General features: G+C 48.6%; 1 protein-coding gene across 1 annotated transcript in view; it reads right to left on the bottom strand.

Annotated features, from left to right (window-relative positions):
* Window positions 1-17,460, bottom strand: part of DTNB (dystrobrevin beta) — a 760,848-nt gene that overhangs the window by 681,556 nt on the left and 61,832 nt on the right. Inside the window, 1 exon segment of the mRNA XM_029596279.1 lies at window positions 9,743-9,823. Coding sequence (XP_029452139.1) covers window positions 9,743-9,823 — 81 coding nt within the window.

The following is a 17,460-nucleotide window of genomic DNA, read 5'->3' as shown; positions in this document are numbered from 1 at the left end:
CAATCGGGCAGCGTGTCTTCGCTCGAGTTTCTTTCCTACATATGTCACGGAGTTTTTTGCCGGTCCGCAGCGCGCGCTCCCGGTCTCTCCCGCTGCCGATGCCGCTGGGCTGTCAGCACGTTCAAGCCCAGTGGAAACGGCAGCGGTGTTGGAAGAAGCTATGGCACCCGCGGCTGGCCTTTTCTTCTTCCCGCGCCTGCCCCCCCCCCCTCCCATGACCCGAAACAGGAAGTGATACACGGAGCGGTGCGCGGGAAGGAGAAAGAGCCGTGCCGCGTCGGCTGCAGCATCGGCCCCCGAGCAATTGAACCAGCCGGCAATCGAGAAGAGTCAGCAGCATGAGCCTCCCGTGGCCGAAGGGATTCTTCTTTCTTGGCCTGCAGGGGCTCATGCTGCTGACTCCTTTCTCGATTGCCGGCTGATTCAATTGCTCGGGGGCCGATGCTACAGCCGACGCGGCATGGCTCTTTCTCCTTCCCGCGCACCGCTCCGTGTATCACCCCCTTTTCGGGTCACGGGAGGGGGGCAGGCGCGGGAAGAAGAAAAGGCCAGTCGCGGGTGCCACAGCTTCTTCCAACACCGCTGCCGTTCCCACTGGGCTTGAACGTGCTGACAGCCCAGCGGCAACGGCAGCAGGAGAGACCGGGAGCGCGCGCCGCGGACTGGCAAAAAACTCCGTGACATATGTAGGGGGAAGAGGAAGTGAGTAAGAGAGAGTGAGAAGCAGCCAGCCAGCCTGTGTGTGATTGAGTGGTCAAAGAGCTGATGTGTGTGTGTATGTGAGAGACAATGAAAGTGATTGCTCAGGGAGATGACTGATGTGTATGTGAGAGTGTGAGGCATTAGTCAGGGAGGTGACTGATGTGTGTGTGTGTGAGAGAGAAAAAGCATGGAAGTGAGAAGTCTGGGTATGTGGGAAAGCATGAGCATAAGAAGTCTGGAGATGTGGGAGTGAGAAACCTGGGTGAGTGTGCATGCATGAGAGAGAGAGAGACTGCTTGGTAAGGTGACTGTGTGTGAGAGAAAAAGACTGGTGTGTGTGAATGTGAGAGAATGTGATTCAGGGAATGAGAAGCCTGTGCACGTGGAGAGTGAGCATGGAAATGAGAGAGACTGGTGTGTGTGTGTGTAACAGAGAGAAAGTGATTATGGGAATGAGAAGCCTGTGCATGTGAAGAGAGTGAGCATGAGAGTGAGAAACCTGGGTGTGTGTGAGACACAGCATGGGAGGGAGAAGCCTGTATATCTGAAAGAGAACTTGGGAGTGGGAAGCCTGTGTGTGTGTGTATGCATGAGTGAGATCAGGTGACTGGTGTGTGTGTGTGTGTGTGTGTGTGTGTGTGTGTGTGTGTGTGTGTGTGTGAGAGAGAGAGAGAGAGAAAGAAAAAGTGATTATGGGACTGAGAAGCCTGTGCATGTGAAGAGTGAGCATGGGAGTGAGAAACCCGGGTGTGTGTGAGACACATCATGGGAGGGAGAAAGCAAATGTTGCTTACCTGATGTAACAGGTGTTCTCACAGGACAGCAGGATGTTAGTCCTCACAAATGGGTGACATCGAGGATGGAGCCCACCACGGAAAACTTCTGTCAAAGTTTAATAGAACTTTGACTGGCCCCTACTGGGCATGCCCAGCAAGGCACTGACCCTGCAGCCAGCAGGGGTCTCCCTTCAGTCTGATTTTCAAAGCTACAGGCAGTGCCTAGAAAGTAAAAATAAAACGAACCCAACACCGCGGGGAGGCGGGCGGGTTTCGTGAGGACTAACATCCTGCTGTCCTGTGAGAACACCTGTTACATCAGGTAAGCAACATTTGCTTTCTCACAGGACAAGCAGGATGGTTGTCCTCACAAATGGGTGAGTACCGAGCTGAGGATGTCCCGACTTGCACCAAATGTACCCAACGGTGTGCAGCAGGCACAACAACTGAGGAAAAATTTGGGAAAGGGCATCCGCACCCTACCGGGTAGGTGGAAGGGTGTTGGTACATCAGGTTGGAAAAAGGTTACGCAAGACAGACTGGCCGAAGATGGAGTCCTGTCTTCCAGCCTTGTCCAAACAATAGTGGGCTGCAAAGGTATGGAGAGAACTCCAGGTTGCAGCTTTGCAGATGTCAGGAAGCGGCACCGATCGAAGGTGTGCCACTGACGTCGCCATGGCCCTCACAGAGTGTGCTTTAACACGGTCTTGAAAAGGAATGCCAGCTTGCTCATAGCAAAAAGAAATGCAGTCCGCCAACCAGGAGGAAAGAGCCTGCTTACCCACAGGTTGTCCTAACTTGTTAGGATGGAAAGAGACGAATAATTGAGTGCTCTTCCTGTGAGAAACTGTACGGTCTAGGTAAAAAGCTAGAGCCCGTTTACAGTCTAGGGTATGCAGGGTCTGCTCTCCAGAGTTGGAGTGGGGCCTGGGAAAAAAGATAGGTAGTACGATAGATTGATTGATATGAAACTCCGAAACTACCTTAGGTAAAAATTAAGGGGAGTGCGGAGTACCGCCCGGTCCTGCAGGAGCTTAGTGTAAGGCGGATAGGTAACTAGGGCCTGCAATTCATTAACCCTGCGAGCTGAATTTGTTCAGCCAAAAGGAATAACACTTTCCAAGTGAGATATTTCAAGTCACAGGAGTGCAGAGGTTCGAAAGGAGGTTTCATTAGACGACCAAGAACCAGGTTAAGGTCCCAGGATGGGGCCGGAGGACGCAAGGGTGGCTTTAGATGGAGTAAGCCCTTAAGAAAGCGTGTTACCAGGGGTTGTACTGAAATAGGAGTACCTCCAATACCCTTATGGAAGGCGGCTACCGCACTGACATGCATTCTGATAGAAGAGGTTTTAAGACCTGATTCAGAGAGATGCCATAAATAGTCCAAGAATTTGGAGATTGGACAGGAAAGGGGATCAAGGGACTGAGAAGTGCACCACGATGTGTACCTTTTCCATTTGTATGAGTAAGACTTTCTTGTGGAAGGCTTTCGTGAAGCTATCAGGACCCGAGAAACAGAATCTGAAAGGTTAAATGGTTGAAGGACTAACCTTTCAACATCCATGCCGTCAGGGACAAGGCTTGGAGGTTGGGATGGAGGAGGCATCCGTCGTTTTGAGTGAGCAGATGCGGGTCCTTTCCCAGAGGAATGTGCCTGCGGATGGAGAGATCCTGGAGTATTGGAAACCATACTTGGCGTGGCCAGTAAGGTGCTATCAGGATCATGGTTCCTCCGTCCTGGCGTAGCTTCACGAGAGTCTTTGACACAAGAGGAAGTGGAGGGAATGCATAGAGCAGACCGGTTGTCCACTTGAGGGAGAATGCATCCCTCGGCGGAGAGTGCTGGCTCCGAATGAGAGAGCAGTAATTGTCCACTTTGTGGTTCTGAGGGGACGCAAAGAGGTCTATGCGGGGAAAACCCCACTTTCGAAACAGAGAGGTCGCTACGAGAGGGTTGAGTGACCACTCGTGTGGTTGGAAGACACGGCTCAGCTGGTCTGCCAATACATTGTCTACTCCCGGCAGGTAAGTGGCCCTGAGGTACATAGAGTGGGAGAGGGCTTCCGTCCAGATCTGCGCAGCTTCCTGACACAGAAGGAAGGAGCCTGTGCCTCCCTGCTTGTTTATGTACCACATGGCCACTTGGTTGTCCGTCTGGATTAAGATTATCTGATGAAATAGATGATCTTTGAAAGTTCGGAGCACATAGCAGATTGCTCGAAGTTCCAGGAAATTGATCTGGTGTTCGGCTTCCTCTTTGGACCATAACCCTTGGGTTTGGAAGTCGTCCACATGGGCTCCCCAACCGATGTGAGAAGCGTCGGAGGTTAGGATTACTTGCGGATCCGGTGGAAGAAAAGGTAAGCCCTGAAGGAGGTTGACCTGAGTCGTCCACCAGGTTAAGGATAGGCGCAGCGCTTGTGTGACTGTGACTATGGAGGACAGAGGCTGAAAAGCTTGAATCCATTGGTGTCGTAGAGTCCATTGTGTTACTCTCATGGCTAGTCGGGTCATGGGAGTGACTTGAACCGAGGATGCCATGTGTCCTAGGAGAATGAGGAACTGGCGAGCCGTGGCAGTGTTCTGAGACTGGAGCTGGCGAGCCAGGGATATTAGGGTGTGGACCCTCTGAAGAGGAAGGTAAGCCTTTGCCTGTAAGGTTTCCAAGTCTGCCCCAATGAAGGATAAGGTTTGAGACGGGACTAAGCAAGATTTCTCGTAATTGACAAGAAACCCTAAGGAAAGGAGTGTTTGAATTGTCAATTTTAGGGAGGATTGAGCTATCTGTTGGGTGGAGGCCCTGATTAGCCAATCGTCCAGGTAGGGGTAGACGTGGACACCTTCCTTCCTTAGGAATGCTGCTACCACTACGAGACATTTGGTAAAGACTCGTGGGGCAGAAGCCAGACCGAAAGGTAGGACACGGTATTGATAATGGTTGTGGCCTACTAGAAACCGCAGATATTTGCGATGGGATTGTGTGATCGCAATGTGGGTATAAGCGTCCTTGAGGTCGAGAGAGCACAGCCAATCCCCTTTGTAGCAGAGGGAGCAGCGCGCCTAGGGTTACCATTTTGAACTTCTCTTTTTGAAGGTATTTGTTGAGGGCTCGAAGGTCCAAAATGGGACGTAGTCCCCCTGATTTCTTTGGTATTAGGAAGTATCTGGAATAGAATCCCTTGCCTCGCTGAGAGGGAGGAACGGGTTCTATAGCATTTGATTGCAGAAGAAGAGATACTTCCTGCTGCTTGAAGAGGCGGGGAGTCTGCCGGAAGAGTTATGAAGTTGAGGTGGTAACCCTGTGCGATAATTGTTAGCACCCACTGATCTGAGGTGATCTGCAACCAAGGTTGTAGAAAATGGTACAGTCGACCTCCTACAGGAATGTCTGGAAGAGGGGTTTGGCATGTGTTCCCTACAGGGGAGTCAAAGGCCAGCCGCAGGCCCAGGAGGAGGGGCTACAGTAGGCCTTTGTTTCCTAGGCTGACGCGGCTGAGGCCTAGCAGAGGATCGAGCTGGACGAGGCCTGGCCGATGGAGGGTAGTAACGGCGTGGCCGACAGAACGACTTCTTAGAGTCCTTCTTAAGTGGTTGTTTGGAGGAAACCTCAGACGGAACAGAAGAAAGTTGTTTCAACGTCTCGTGGTGATCTTTCAATTCAGCTACTATTTGCTGAATTTGTTCTCCAAACAAATTGTCCCCTAAGCAGGGTAAATCCGCTAAACGATCCTGGACCTCTGGGCGAAGGTTGGATGACTTTAACCAAGCCCAACGTCTGGCCGAGATGGCAGTAGCTGAAACCTTTGTGGAGGCATCGAAGATGTCATAAGCCGTTCTGATCTCGTGCTTCCCCGCTTCAAACCCTTTGTTAAGAAGGGCCTGAAGCTGTGGCTGGTATTGGTCAGGTAATGTGTCAGCAAAATCTTGCATCTGTTTAAGGATGGCTCTGTTATATTGCGTCATGTAGAGTTGATATGAGGCTATGCGAGAAATCAGCATAGCTCCATGGTACACTTTCCGTCCCACACTGTCCAGGAATTTATTGTCCTTGACAGGCGGAGTGGAGGAGTGTGGCTTTAGACGCTTGGCCTTTCTTTGTGCGGACTCAACCACAACAGAGCGATGATCCAGTTGAGGCTTTTGAAAGCCTGGTGCTGACTGGACGAGATATGTGGAGTCAGCCTTCTTGTTAACTGGTGATACAGATGAAGGAGATTCCCAGTTTTTCTTTAAGAGATCGAGAAACACCTGGTGAATGGGGATGGAAGCGATGATTTTTGGGGCGTCCAAAAATTGAAGCAGTTCCATCATCTGGTGTCTGTCATCGGTCTCAGATTGCAGCTGAAAAGGTACAATTTCGGACATCTCCTTTACAAAATTAATAAAGGAGAGATCCTCTGGAGGAGATCTTTTTCTACTCTCTGTAGGAGAAGGCGGTGATGGTAAATCTGTGTCAGAAGATGTATCATCACCCCAGGTATCATAGGGATCACTTGGGGGTTGAAGCCCCGATGGACCTGGTTGAGGATCCGAAGGCATCGAAGGAAACCTTGGAGGAACCGGTGGTACAATCGGTACTGGGAACGGCATCGAGGGTTTCGGTGCTGCCGATGGAGTCGGTGCCGGTCTTGGAACCGATGGAGCCAAAGGATAAATCGGTGGAGATATACGAGAAGGCACCGATGGGACCACCCCGGAAGGGGGAATCAGGAACGGTGTTTCTCCCGCCGATGAAAATCCAGTCGGAGACGATGGCGCTGTCGGTGCTACTGGAATCATCGATGGGAGGGCATGTACAAGAGCCTCCATACGTTGTAGTAGCGGTGCCAGCGCTTCCACCAAAGGTTCGGTGGTCGGTTCCTTCCTCGGTGGCGGAGTCGGTGCCGGGGTCGATGCCGGTGGCGGTGCCGGAATCGGTGCCGGAGACGGTGCCAATGGAGGTTGGAATCTTTGCATCGCTTTCTCGATGGCCTCCTGGACCAGCCGGTCCAGTTCTGCCCGGAGACCAGGGGTAACAATACCCGGCTCGACGGGAGAGGGAGGCTGAGGCAGAGCCGGAGGGACCACCGTAACCGGTGGGATCACGGCTCCCACACCCCGAGAGGGTGAGGGTTTCCTCGATGCCTGCGAACGAGACGTGGACGGTGCCAAGTCTGAACGAGGCCTCTTAGTCGGTGGCTCGGCTTGTTCAGAGGTCGATGACTGTGGATCCTAGACAGGCCGAGACTTGTGCCGTCGATGGCGATGCTTGTCCTTCCGGTCTCCTCGCCCATCCGGGGAGGGGACAGGAGTCGACGGCCGAGAAGTCATCGATGGTGGATGGTCACCGGAGGGTTGACGATGGTGGTGCAACTTCGACGGTGCCGGTTCCGATGACGTCGATGCAATCGATGGCGTTGGGGTGGGTGCATGGAAGAGGAGCCCCATCTTCTCCATCCTGGCTTTGCGACCCTTAGGTGTCATTAGGGCACATTTGGTGCAAGTCAGGACATCATGCTCACTACCCAAACACAAAACACAAACCCTATGGGGGTCTGTGATTGACATAGTCCAGGTACAATCCGGGCATCGACGGAACCCCGTCGCCATGGCTTAAGGCCAAATTTAGTCGCGGGCTCGGTAATTGCCAACAGGCCTCGAGGGCCAAATTCGACGGTAGTCGAAGAAAAAAAGGCAAAAAACTTACCGGTTTCCGCGGAGGTAACAAATTTGTCGAAGGGAGACCCCTGAGGGGCAAATTTTCTTCGGAAAGAAAAATACCGAATTCCTGTCAGGAACGTGGTAAGAGAGCTCCTTTCACCGCGTGGCAACTGCTGCGCGGAAAAAAGAAGACTGAAGGGAGACCCCTGCTGGCTGCAGGGTCAGTGCCTTGCTGGGCATGCCCAGTAGGGGCCAGTCAAAGTTCTGTTTAAACTTTGACAGAAGTTTTCCGTGGTGGGCTCCATCCTCGATGTCACCCATTTGTGAGGACAACCATCCTGCTTGTCCTGTGAGAAGCCGGTATATCTGAAAGAGAACATGGGAGTGAGAGACTGGTGTGTGTGTGAGAGAGAGAAAGAAAGTGATTTTGGGAATGAGAAGCCTGTGCATGTGGAGAGAACAAGCATGGGAGTGAGAGACTGGTGAGTGAGTGTGTGTGTGAGAGAGAGAGACAGAGAAAGTGATTATGAGAGTGAGAAGACCATATATGCAAGTAGAACACGGGAGTGGGAAGCCTGTGTGTGTGTGTGTGTGTGTGTATGGCATGAGAGAAACTGTTCAGGAAGGTGACTGGTGTGTGTGTGCCAAAGACTGGGAGATGATTGGTGTGTGAGAGACAGAAACTGGTCATGGGGGCATGACTGGTATGGTGTGTGTGTGAGAGACATGGGCACTAAGGAAGAGGACCATAAGTATAGAGCTTAGCTTCTACTGCTGCTTCTGGTGTGTGCCACGGCCTGCAGGGAAGGGGAGTAGGAGAGCTGCTGGAGGGGGTAAGTAAAGGTGGCTTTAAGTTTATTTTTCTTGACTGCCATTTTAATTGTGTGATGTCTGCTTTTTTGAAATATTTTATTGGTGTTTGGAGAATGTTTAATAGTTTTTATGAGTTTTTAATTGTTGGATGTTATTCTGTTCATAGCTGTTTTGAAACATTTATTCTGCTTATTAGTATAGTTTTACAATTATTTCTGTGTGGGGATCTATAGTGCTTGCTAGTTCTGTTTTCCTAATAAGAGGTGTATTGGTTTTTTGGACCTGATTTAATATTTGTAGTGTTGCCTTTTCATAGATAGGGTTGCTCCTGTTTGAGTGTATTCCATAATACAGGTGTAACTGTGTGCGGATTAGTTTATGTGCATTACTACAGATCCTGGGAGTATGTTAGGTCGGTTCTGTGTCTGTTACCGAGATGAGATATTTTGCTAGCATGTAAGCGTTTGTATCGGTCTTATTTGTTGTGTTTTCTCAGAGGACATACATTGGTGGTAAACTGCTGTCTTTTCATAAGTAGGGCTATTGAGAACTGAGTTAATTATATTAGTCCGGTCCTCTAAAACCATCCCAATTTCTCATGCGGCCCCATGGGAAAATTAATTGCCCACCCCTGGTCTAGGGAGGCTAGATGTTTTGGACAATGACCTTGCTGGTTTTGGAGTCTGTGTGAATTGTTAAAAGCTTAGTGCTAACAAATGCAGAGGGGATCTGGGAGTTGGATTAAGTGTTAGTCTCAAAAAAATCAGAGGAAAGTAACAAGCCCTGAAATGGCCTACCAATGGAGGCTGTGGAGACCAGTACTTTAATAGATTCTGGTCATACCTGTAAGGTATTTATTTAAAATTTATTATATTCCATAAATTTCTCAAAGTGTTCAATGTGGATTGCATAGCACCATTCATAACTCTGTACATAAAAGACAAAACACTATGGATATGGAGAGTAGTAGTTGGAAAAGGGTTGAAGAATCAGGTAAGACATGGGAATGTTGGGGGAACTGAGCTTAGACAGACCAGCTAGCTATTCCTTCTGGGCGGAGGGAGAGAGCACGCATGTACTATCAACTCAGGATGCTGCACCATCAGTTACCCCTATTGTTGCCTCTGCCATCTGTGGAAATTAGCCCCACCACCACAGCCACTACTAAGCCAGAAAATGTAAAAGCATCCTGCTGCAAGTAGCAAATTGCCATCAATGGGTCATCACCAAAGGGGCAAGCAAAAGAGATTTGCCCCTTTAATGAGTCCCTCTGTAAACACCTGAGGATTTGTTAACATCAATAACTGATTCTTGCATTAGGAATCAGATTTGGAGGCTTGAAACTAATAATTTAACTCCTGCAAAATATAAATAATCAAGACATTTTGATCAACCATTTAGTTTCCTATTAGACTATCATCACATTTTAATATTTAGCTTTTTTTTTTGTCAAATGTATTGTATTGGAATTGTAGAATTATTTGTCGTTAGTCACTTTGAACAGTATTTTATTTATTTATGTTTACTAGAAAAGTGGTATAAATTAAAAATCAAAACAAACTGGTGTTGTATGCTTCTCTACCCAAAGAGTAAGAATCTCAATTGGACAGACTGGATGGCCCAATTTTTTCTTTTTTCTGCTGCCTATGTTACTATGACAATTTTCTAGCAAATTAGTGAATTTATCACATCTTGCCCAGTACATGTTTTCAGTACTATGTACCTATTGCAATGTAGTATACAATTTCATTTATAGAAAAAAAAATAATGTGACCATTCAAAAAAGGAGGGGGGGGGGGGAAAACTTACGGTTACACTTTTTCTGCACAAATCTCAGTTTGCAAGCAGTCCGATAGGTGGAAAGTCTTATCACATCAAAATTCTGAGCTCCTTTAAACAAAAAAGCATGAAACAAAATTATGTGTGTTTAATTCTATAACACAAATATATATATTCTATAACAAAAATCTATAAACTAAAATATTTTTCCAATCACAGGACAAAGTAAGTTAACATGCTATGGTGCTCTCCCAGAAAGCATGAAGCCTTTTTCTACCTGCCACACACCTACTATGCTGGACATTTTTGTTGATGCCTCAAGCTATGCAGAGTGTGACCAGTTTGAAACTTGTTTTGCATAACAGGCCCCCCCTCCACAGCTAACCCAAGCTTTACAAGACCCCATCAAAGTTAAATCAATTTGCTGAACTCATAAGAATATAAGAATTGCCATGCTGGGTTAGACTAAGGTCCATCGAGCCCAGCATCCCATCTCAGACAGTGGCTAATCCAGAGCACAAGTACCTGGCAGATCTCATAAAGTAGATCTAATTTCTGTTGCTCAACTCCAGGGATAGCAAGAGCTTTCTTTAATCTACCTGGCTAATAATGTGTTATGGACCCAAAAAGCAAGAAGGGAGGCGATCTATAAAAGCCGTAATGGTGTAAACAAAGGAGATAGATGCTGAATATCCTATAAAAGTGTTTATTACAGTGGAGACATGTAAAAATGCCCGACTCTGGCCGAGTTTCGCCACTCAAGTGGCTGCCTCAGGGGCTATGATAAAACAACAAAAATTAATACATACATATTTGTGCTCACAAATCAGATAAATATCGTATATAACTCAAAAACAAAAATCAAATAAAAACACAGACAAATATTGCAATTAAAATGGTGACAATAACACAGGGAGGCGAGACTTGTGCTTGGCTCTCCCTACCCCCCAATAAAACAGTACACATATATGGCTTTATAAACAGGCCAGTTTATTAATAACCCGAGCCCTTACAATAACATGTTAACCTTTAACAAAGCCAACAAGCACCCTCTTTGCCTCCCCCCCACCCCACCCTTTCCCCCCCTCCCCCTGCCTCTACCACCTCAGTCCAGTGGTAAAGCGGTTTAGCATCCTCCCTCTTTGCTTACCCCACCTCACCCCCAGCGAGGGCAAGCTTCGGCCTCGAGCATTAGCCCCCCCAGCTCGATTGGCCCTTCCGTGTAGCAGCCTCAACTAAACGAACCCCGCCCCCCCACTCCACCTTAACATATTCCAATAACATCTTGGGCTCAGGTTTCCGCCACAAAACAAGGACAGTCTGCTAGTCCTTGTTCCCCCACTGTGGTTGTTTATAATCGCGCTATTTCTTTTTCAATACCCTCCTGCAGCGCATTATTAAAGAGGTCCATCCCCACTTCGGATAAATGCACTCCGTCCTACTGGAAAAGCCCCTCCCCAACTGCCCAAGCACATTCATGCTGAATGGAAAACCCCCCTTCTACTTCCTCATTTGCTTGTTAAGCTTAATAACCCTGCGTTTCCACAACTCCTCCTTACAGCTGAACCGCATAATATCAGACCATCCCACCCATATGCTTGGCCACCTGATCATGACTTGCAACAAATCTTTCTTAATACACTTAAGCAACTCTCTGCATGACCTTCTTCCAATATTGTTGCCACCCAAGTGTATCAGCAAGATTCTTGGCACACCCCATAAACTAATATGCTCCTGCAGGAAGGGCAACAATTCATCCCAAACCATCCCCCTTTTGCTGAACCATGCCAGTGTCCAGTTCCATCGCTCCAATTCTAATTGCTCTCCATAAGGCTGCCGCATCACCCGCCTTTGTGCATGGTGTATAAACGAGTGGCCCACGATCCAGGCACACCCATTAGCAGTAATGCTCCCCCCATAATTCTGTAAAACAAGAAAATGTCATTACCACTCCCCACAGAAAATCCCCAACCCCCCCCCCCCCCCCCCCCCCCCCCCATGGACCGTTCCCATAAAACGTATCCTTCAGCCCAGCTGATCGTCGTTACATTTTTTTTTTTTTGGAAGCCCGGACACTCTAAGTCCTCACATAATACCGAAATGCTCAAGATTTCCATCTCCTTATCCCCTGAATCCCTTCCGTTGATATGACATTCTGCAGCCGAAGTGGCCGCCCCATCCTAAAATAATGAGAACTATAATTATTCGCCTCCCATCCCAATTTACTAACCACCAAGCGTAAAACCTGCCCAAATTGGAATCTGGTTAACGGTAGCCCATCCTCATGCACCAAGAAGGCCCCCACGACCATCGATCGCTGAAACCAACACTCTCACATCGCCTGCACTGGGCATACTCTCTGCCACACCGCCGGGAGCAGATTGATGAACTGACCCCTTCCTTTCTGATCCGTTTTGGACTTCTGCAAGAATAAAGACACATGCCCCTTACCCACTCTCACATGTTGCACCTGCAACCCCCAATCGTCTCTGGCTACCTTGGAGTTGACCACTAATTCACTGATTCTCAGCACCCCGAAAAACGCCAACAAGAAAGCCGTTCTAAACAATAAAACCTCATAGCTGGACCAACAGACCAACGGTAATTGATCTGTCAACACAATCAAATCCTCATAACGAATAGGCTTTCTATGGTCACCATCCGCAATGCCTTCCCTCTGCCATCTGCTCAACAGCCTTTTCACAAGGAAACTTACCATCAGGTTCCCCCAACCCCGTAACTTCTGAAAAAAGAAAAACCCCATTACTTGTGCCTTAACAGACGTTACAGAATACCCATGTTGCTTTGCGAAAGTATAAACTGCACCAATAGCCCATCATCCACAGGCCCTCCCGCCATCCAGCCTCAGTTAGGAATCCAAAAACTGCTTTATGTCCCGCAGTGTATGCTGCCCAAGTGGCCGATGCCACAGACTGCTGAATCAATCGCCATTCTTCTGTTTCCCAAGGTTCCACAAATGCTCCAGAAATAGTTCCGCTGACCTCTTTGCTCCTGACACCACTTCGTGGAACACCTTCCATTGGAAACGAGAAAGAGCATCACTTATAACATTATGCACCCCTGGAACATGTTTAGCCCTCACATGTATGTTCTCCTGTAAACACCTATTTAACCAGTGCCCTTAAAGCCAAAACCCTAGGACAGTGAGCAGACAACCGGTTAAGCACCTGAACCACTCCCAGATTATCACACCAAAATAGCACCCTCCTGTTACTTAACTGCTCTTCCCATAAGGACAAAGCCACCATCATGGAGAATAATTCCAGGAAAGTTATATTATGGGTCAAACCGCTCTCAACCCAATCGTCCAGCCAAGGCTGCACACACTACTGTCCCTGGAAATACACCCAAAACCGGAAGCTCCAGCTGCATCCAAAAAAAACTCCAAAACCTGGTTGGAAGCCTCCTCCCCAGGTATCAAACACAACCCCATTAAACGATTCCAAGAAAACCTTCCACACCCGCAATTCCTCCTTGATCCGACGAGTAACTGATATTTTATTTATTTAACGAGTTTTATATACCGTCATTCAGAATCGTCAAAATAACGCCATCATAACGGTTTACAAAATACAAGATTACAGGGATAAGGGGGGTTAAACAGGGTTTCAAAAGGTTCAAACTGTTAACATATGGGTATCATGTGCAAGGTTAATGTTCAGTTTTATGTTTCACTTCTTATTATGATACATAGTATTTTTTTTTTTTATTATGGATTGAGCATTAAAGAGTAGGAAAGAAAGTGTTAGGTAGTTGCTGAGAGATTTGAGATGATGATGACCGGCCCTAACTCCTTCAGTGGACAATGATAACCTACGTATAAAAGCCCCATCGGGATCACCCTGCATGCAAAGTTCAACGAGCCAATAAGTGATTGCATTTGATGCAGTGTTACTTTACTGGACCGCTCAACCACTTGCACTAACTCCTTCAATTTAAGAACTTTGACTTCTGGTAATCTGGAAACCATTGCCACCGAATCCAATTCTGTGCCTAAGAATGTAATCCTGCTAGCCAGCCCCTCGGTCTTGCCCGCCGCAATGAAGACCTCTAACTTTCTGGAAATATCAAAAAACCCATCCAACTGCGCCTGACAACACCGAACCACTCCTTCCCACGAAGAAAAAATTGTCCAAATAATGCAACATATGCGTACAACCCATATACTGCTCCGTGACCCATTGCAAGAATAAACTAAAGGCCTTGAAGAAAGCTCAGGACACTGTGCAGCCCATCGGCAAACAACGCGTAATACAAACCCTGGAAAGAAAACCCCAGCAACAGAACACTATCCGGATGTATCGGCAACAACCGAAACGCAGATTCGATATCAGCCTTCGCCATCAATGCCCCTAGACCAGCTCCCCTGATCAAAGCTAACGACTCATCAAAAGAGGCGTATCTCACAGCACAACATTCCTGTGGAATAAAATCATTCACCGACTCCCCTTTCGGGTAGGACAGGTTAAGAATCAATCGAAATCTTCCCGGCACCTTCTTGGGGATAACCGCTAATGGCGAAAGGTGCATCACATCAAAAGGAGGCTCGTTGAAAGGGCCTGCAATCCTGCCTGCCCTCGATTCCACCTCTAGTTTAGCCTGTGCAATATGGGCTAACTGGACGACAGACCTGGCGTTCATTACCCTGGCCCCCCACCCCTTCCCAGGCCCCATATATGGTATAACGAAACCCTCCATGAAACCTCCACCAAGAAAATTAGCTAGTTCCCTGTGCGGATAGTATTTCAGCCACTTGAACAGTTCCTGAAGCAGTATCGGCGACTCCGCTTTCTTCCGCCACTCATTGCTTGCCCCTTTTAGCGGGGATAGCATTATAAGTTTGTCCGCATTTGCTAGCTGGGTGGGCCCCATTGCAAGTGGCGCAAGTGTGCCTGAACTTGCAATTGGGGAATAAGCAGGTCGCTTTGTTAAAAACGCCAGCACACATCCTGCCCTCCAACAGATCCCTTTCCCCCCAGTCCAATCCTTCCACTAGCCCCCGCACCTCGAAAGGAGCTACCATTAGCCCCCAAGCCAGCCATTCCCACTCCCCCTGCTTGCCCTCCTCCCATCCCCCACACAGCCTTTTAGTATTCCCTGTCCCTTTGTCATTTGAGTTAACCATAAATTGATGTCCTGGGTACCCCAAGACATAAAACGATTACCTGCCATTTTGTCATGAAATTTATCATCATAGTTGAGCCAAGCCCAACCTTCATAATCCCTGTAGGCACCTAAAATACTGTCTCCATAAGCCAATAATGCCCGTACTGGATGGGTTTGAAGTGCCCAACTACGCTAGCCAACTGCAGGAACCCTCTCATCCAATTGGCCCCTTTTCATTCCCTCTCCGCTTCTTCTTTAAGGATCCAAAGATAATGACAAACCTTTTCCATTGAAAATCAGCAGAACCAGGGGTCACGATTTAAAACTCCAGGGAGAAAGACTCAGAACCAATGTCAGGAAGTATTTCTTCACAGAGGGGGTAGTGGATGCCTGGAATGACCTTCCAGAGGAAGTGGTGAAGACCAAAACTGTAAAAGACTTCAAAGGGGCGTGGGATAAACACTGTGGATCCATAAAGTCTAGAGGATGTGAAATGAAGAGTGGGTGGCTCACGGTTAACGACGGCTACTACCTGGTGATAATACCCGTATTCAATAAACATACACACGGTTAATGCGACTCCAACATTGCTCTAAGCTTCAGCGGCAATGAGAAAATGTGGAAAAAAGGATTTGCATTCACAAAAAAGCAGGGATTAGCTTGCTTGTTATGGCAGTTACTACCCCAAACCAAATAAGCCTGATACTTCACTTTCAATGCATATAAATCATAGCTCTCTGCTTCAAGGCAGAGGGGAATGAAGAAACGTGGATCTATATTCAGGCAACAACCAACAAGGACTCAATTACATAGTCTGGATAAATAGATAAGCATGGATGTAGCTTGCTTATTGCGGTGGTTAATACCCCTAACTAATTAAGCTATTTCACCTGCCTGGCGCGAACGAGACTTAGTCCTCTTACTAGCCATCGTCACCTCCTTAACCCCCGCACCCTGTCCACATTCACCCTGTTCCACTCTCTCCCCTGGTGCGATCCTCCCCTTTTTCTCCTGGGTGCTCCACAGGCCGACCATGTGTCGTCCCCTGTGCACATGGCTCCTCTTCCAGCCACTCCCTCCAAGCTTCATGCCGCGAAGTACTGGGCCTGTCAATCATCGTCAACTCTGCGGGAACAAACACAATCCTCAGGAAAAACCTTCTGCCTGTGACCCAAATCACCCCTATGCTCGGGACGGCCAGTCCCTTCCGCTCCCCCCTTCCTCCGGTCTTCCCTCCCCTTCCGCCACCTAAATCAGGGGCCAACCGAATGCCCCCATCCTGCCACACCGCCCAGCCCCCAAAATCTATGCTCCCGCTGTCTTCTCCCCCCATCCTAAGCTCCCCAACTAACCCAAGCAAAGTCCCACAGCCAAGGTATCTGGACCCTCTACTCACCAAGGCCCTGCCCCTGCCTTCAAACCCCGATGAAAATCCATGCATTGAGGAACCACGAGCTGCAAACCCCCGCCTCCCCCCCTCCCTATACCACCAAGGCAAGCTGACCGTACCATCTGACCTCCTAATTCCCCCAGCCCCCTTTTCCCGCTCACATTTGCCCCTGGAGGCCTGGCGAGCAACCCCCTACCCACACTGTGGCCCAGTGTCACCACTGTCAGAGTTCCCCGTCCACGATGGCTGGGATGTGCAATTGGGACTTCACCCCTGACCAAGCTGCCTCCCGGCCTGCAATCCACACACTGCCTGGCTGCCGAACTCATGGGCCTGCTCTGGAGGAGTCAGGGCGGAGCTCGGCCTGGGCCCAGTGCACGGAGAAACTAGCATCTCCCTGGAGGAAGTAAAAGAGATCCAAGGGCTGATAGGCCTCCTCACATCCTGGAGGGAAAGGGATGGACCAGGACAAGGACGCCGCTTCGGGACCCGCTCTCTCCAGAACTAGCCCCAGAATGGCCCCATCACCGAAGCCGCTGCACCTCTCACAGGCACCCTTCATCTGCTGCTGCCCGGTTGAGAAACACTCGCTCAGCAACCAAGCCTGGCCACGCGCTCCCTGCCGCGTCGGAGAATGGCCCGCAATCTGCTGGAATCGAATACGTTGGGCACCGTCCAGGAACGGGGTGAAAAGACGTTGCTGAGTTTTATAAGCATCTTATGGATTTTTTTTTTTTTTTGAAAACTGGAACCGTGCTGACCGCTACTATTAGCGAAATTAACCCGAAACCCTCAAAATCAGCTACCAAAAAGCACACCCTGCCACCTCTGCAAGCGCCCATCAAGTGAGCCTGCAACTAACACCAACGTCATTAAGGTATTGACGCAGCCAATCAGGCTCCTAGCATTCAAGCACCAGGTCCCTCTGGCCGTTGGTCCCCTTCCCCTCCCCCACCCTCTAGCCTGCTCTCCTGCAAACCCCTCTTCCTGTATTATCTTCGCCAGTGCAGTAGAGGCCTGCACTGCCTACTCTATAGAGCATTAGAGGTCTAAAAAAAAAAAAAAAAAAGGGTCTAAAAAAAAGGGGGGGTAGTGTAAAACAGCTATGTACGTGTTAGTGTCAAATACTTATCAAATATGTATATTTCTTGCACACTCAAAAATATAGGTCATACAAAATATTGAATAATTTATGATTTCTAATTGAATAAGACCCATATTAAACCAAAGG

Source organism: Rhinatrema bivittatum, chromosome 3 (assembly GCF_901001135.1).
Source record: "Rhinatrema bivittatum chromosome 3, aRhiBiv1.1, whole genome shotgun sequence".
NCBI lineage: Eukaryota > Metazoa > Chordata > Amphibia > Gymnophiona > Rhinatrematidae > Rhinatrema > Rhinatrema bivittatum.
The sequence above is the reverse complement of the archived record's forward strand: the minus strand, read 5'-3'. Positions and strand labels throughout refer to the sequence as shown.